At 44.4% G+C, this 3,729-nt stretch overlaps 1 protein-coding gene across 1 annotated transcript; it reads right to left on the reverse strand.

Annotated features, from left to right (window-relative positions):
• Positions 1–247: 247 nt before the first annotated feature.
• LOC133892023 (probable indole-3-pyruvate monooxygenase YUCCA9) lies at positions 248–2,606 on the reverse strand. The gene is made up of 3 exons (XM_062332765.1): positions 1,787–2,606; positions 1,317–1,688; positions 248–938 (listed from the first exon to the last, which is right to left on the reverse strand). The coding sequence occupies exons 1-3, from the start codon at positions 2,414–2,416 to the stop codon at positions 753–755; spliced, it is 1,188 nt and encodes a 395-aa protein (XP_062188749.1). The 5' UTR covers positions 2,417–2,606; the 3' UTR covers positions 248–752.
• Between the last annotated feature and the right edge of the window lie 1,123 nt (positions 2,607–3,729).

Consider the following 3,729-nt stretch of genomic DNA (forward strand, 5'->3'; position numbering starts at 1 on the left):
TTCTTTTTAGAATTTAGTTACAGTTTTAAATTTTTATGTGATGGAGAATTGATCTGTATTCTTCTATTATAATTATGGGAAAGATTTACTTCGAGGAATGTTGAAGTCGAAACGATTAGTTAAAATACCTCAGAATTGTAACGTTCTTTTCTGTTTTTGCAGAGTATGGTAACATAGTATTGAACAACATAATTGAAACTGTTACTTCAAAGTTCATGAATAGAATAAGTTAAATTACATTCCTCATTTTCAACTCCATACATAAACATCAAGGTAGTACACATGAGATGTCAACTCTAGACTATACCAAACATCAGTTGTACTATACACAACTTCACTACTTAATATTTCTGTACATAAGGGCCCATGGCAACAGCAAAATTTGGGCTCTAGTTGATGCATAGAATCTGGCCTCCTCACCAATGCTGTAGTATCCAAGATACATATTCATTTGCGGCATCTCCGGTTCTCCCGAGTTCCCAACTTCGTCCTCTGCTTCTTTGGACCCAGAAACAATCTCCGAGAGTTATTGGCTTATGATTTTCATTTTGTTTCCCTGAACTTCTCTGGTCATAGATGACCATATATCTCTGAACTTGTGCTTGGATAACTCTTGGCCAAATTGCATCAAGTATTATTGGACATGCACCGATGCGATGACAAGATATGCGAAGTTAGCAAGTCCATTAGGATTAATGATCATCGGCAAGTTAATCGGCTAGTCCAATTATGTGTTTGGATGCATCAATCCATCATGATCTTGTGGAGGTTTGCTGTTCCCACGCTATGGCAATGTCCTGTGCAACCTTGACAGCATCAGATGAGACACCTGAGAGGCCTCTCCTGGTGAAGCCAACAGAGTAGAGCCCTGACTGCCCCTTCCAGCCATCTGGGAATGGCGCCCTTGGGTACCCTTCCTGGGTGAAGAAGTCACTTCCCTGCAGAGCATCACAAGAATAGATGAGTTGTTTTTCAATAGAATAATAATAAAAAATATATAGAGGAATGGAGCATGACACTTTTAGTACTACCTAACAACTTTCGAACTGTCAAATTAACATGACAAAGCCTTACTTTGTTAGGCATCATTATCCAACCTTTTTCAGAGGCCTTTTTCGGTACAATACACCTTACTTTGTCCTCTTATCAAGTTATCGTAAAAAAAAGCTTTAGAGTTACTTAGCTAGCATATTTTCTACTTTAGAATTTCCCTTTTTACCTTTTCAGCTCGATTTTTATTATTTATCGTTGGGAAATAAAAAGTCACCCACTATGGACGTATGAGTGCAATAAAATAATTAAGATGCATGTCGTACCTTGAGCCACTGAGGGACGTTGCTGTGGTAGCCGGTGGCCAGGATCACCGCTTCGGCAGCGACGCGCCGGCCGTCGACGAGCTCTGCGCCCCCATGGAAGAACCTTTTGATCCCAGGCACGACCTTGATGTCGCCGGACCGGATCCTGGCGAGCGCGCCGATGTCGAGCACCGGTGTCCTGCCCCTGGTGTTCTTGAGCTCCAGCGGCCCCCCAGACGGCCGCCTGATGCCGAGCTTCTCCAGGTTGCCGAGGAACAGCCGCGCGAGGAGGACGAGAATCCTGTCCACCAGCCACAGCGGCAGGAATCGGAGGAGGAAGACGGCGACCGAGAACGTCGCAACGCCGATCATCTCCCGTGGCAGGACGTGCACCTTCTTGTCGAGAACGAGAACGACCAAGTCAGCGAATTGAAACGTCGTTCATGGAGATGTAGAATTCGCATGCGTATACATGGTGATGGAGTGCTCACCGAGTCCCTGACGACCATGGAAGGGAGGGCATTGTGGTCGCAGAGGTCAAGGCAGACCTCCATGCCGGAGTTGCCACAGCCGACGACGAGCACGCGCTTGCCGCTGAACGCTTCGCCGGACTTGTACTCCGACACGTGCGATACGGGCCCACCGAAGTCTTCGGCGCCCTCGAACTCCGGCACGATACGCTCCGCGTTCTCGCCCGTGGCCACGACGAGCCACCTGCCGATGTACTCGGTGGCCTCCCCCGAGACGACGTCCTCGGCGCGCACCCGCCACAGCCCCGCCGCAGCGTCGTAACGGGCTGACGTGACTGCCTGGTTGAACCGGGGCTCGACGCCGGAGCGCGCGGCGTAGGCCTCGAGGTAGTCGACGAACTGGCGCTTGGTGGGGTACTCCGGGTAGTCGTCCGGGAAGGACATCCCCGGGAGCTCGCAGAAGTGGCGCGGCAGGTGGAGGCGGAGGCGGTCGTAGGTGCGGCGCTGCCACAGCGAGGCGACGCAGTCGGCGCGGTCGAGCACAACCGATGGCACGCCGCGCTCGCGCAGGCACGCCGCCACCGACAGCCCCGCCGGCCCGGCGCCGACCACGATTGGCCCGTTCACCCACACCACTCGACTGGCCGCCATGGACACTACTTGAACGATCAGTTAAGCTTCTCTCTATCTGTATGAGAGAGAGAGAGAGAGCGCGTCGTGAGGGAAGGAATTGAAGGGTGGTGTGTAGGAGTGGAGGAGGAGGGGTTGCACTCATGGGGTTTAAATAGGGGACGGAAAGTACCAAGTGTAGACCTGCATGGTGTGTATTTGGGACGGAATTAGTTATTTCCTGCCAAAGCGAATCTGGTTCTGCTGCCACTATATAACTAGGCTTTTATATACTGGTTTATAAGTCATGATAAATGGTTCTTCTCACATATCTAATAGTTTGAGTTGATAGCGATACTCAACTCCTTTATTATAGCCGGCTTAAGTCACTGTCTGATAGTGATAACTGGACATCACTGCCGACTAGTTATATAAGTCGACAGTGATGTCTCGGCTATATAAAATTCCTCCTCTCTTTTTTCGAGCTCGAGCACAATAGAAAGAGCTATGTTCTTGCTTGGTGATGACTATTTTTGTTCACCAAATTCTTGGTGGTTTCAAATTTTTGAGGAATCCTCATGCCCTACGTGTTTCAAGGTATATAACTTAATCTCCAATCTATTTTTAATTGAATTTTATTTGCTAAATTTCTCTAGATTTTGAAATGATGGAGATAAACTTATGGCCATGATGTTTTGAGACAATGTAGATAAAATTATACATCATTTATGATATGTAAGCTTCAATTAGTAGCTTATGGTGGAAATTGTCTTTATTATTGATTTAATTAGCTTGATCATATTTATTTTTGTTTTTTAATGAATTAGAAAATAGCAAACTTTAATTATTTTTTTATATTCTAATTAATTAGCAAGTTTCAATATAGGAACTTTAGGTCTGAGCATATTTATGATTGACTTTTAATAAATTAGAAAAATTAGTCATGATATTTAGGTATGTAGTAAGCTCTAATTATATTTTTTATATTTTAATTAATTAGCATGCTTCAATATGGAAACTTTAGGTATTAGCGCATTTATTTTAATTTTACTGAATTCAAAAATTTTGCCATAATATTTATGTATGTAGCAAGATATAATTATATTTTTTATATTTTATTTAATTAGCAAGCTCCAACATAGAAACTTTATGTATGAGCGTATTTATTTTTTATTTTTACTTAATTAGTCCAACATAAGGATTAAATAATAATAAAATATTTTAGGGATGACACCAACAAACACTCATCGGAAGCCGGCGAAAGCATACAAAATGCGGCTCCTCCAACCCGAGTCAATTGCCGATAGGAAATGACGAAGTAATTTATTTGTTGGTGATTGCAAAATCTTCTAGAT

Source organism: Phragmites australis, chromosome 15 (assembly GCF_958298935.1).
Source record: "Phragmites australis chromosome 15, lpPhrAust1.1, whole genome shotgun sequence".
NCBI classification, from domain to species: domain Eukaryota; kingdom Viridiplantae; phylum Streptophyta; class Magnoliopsida; order Poales; family Poaceae; genus Phragmites; species Phragmites australis.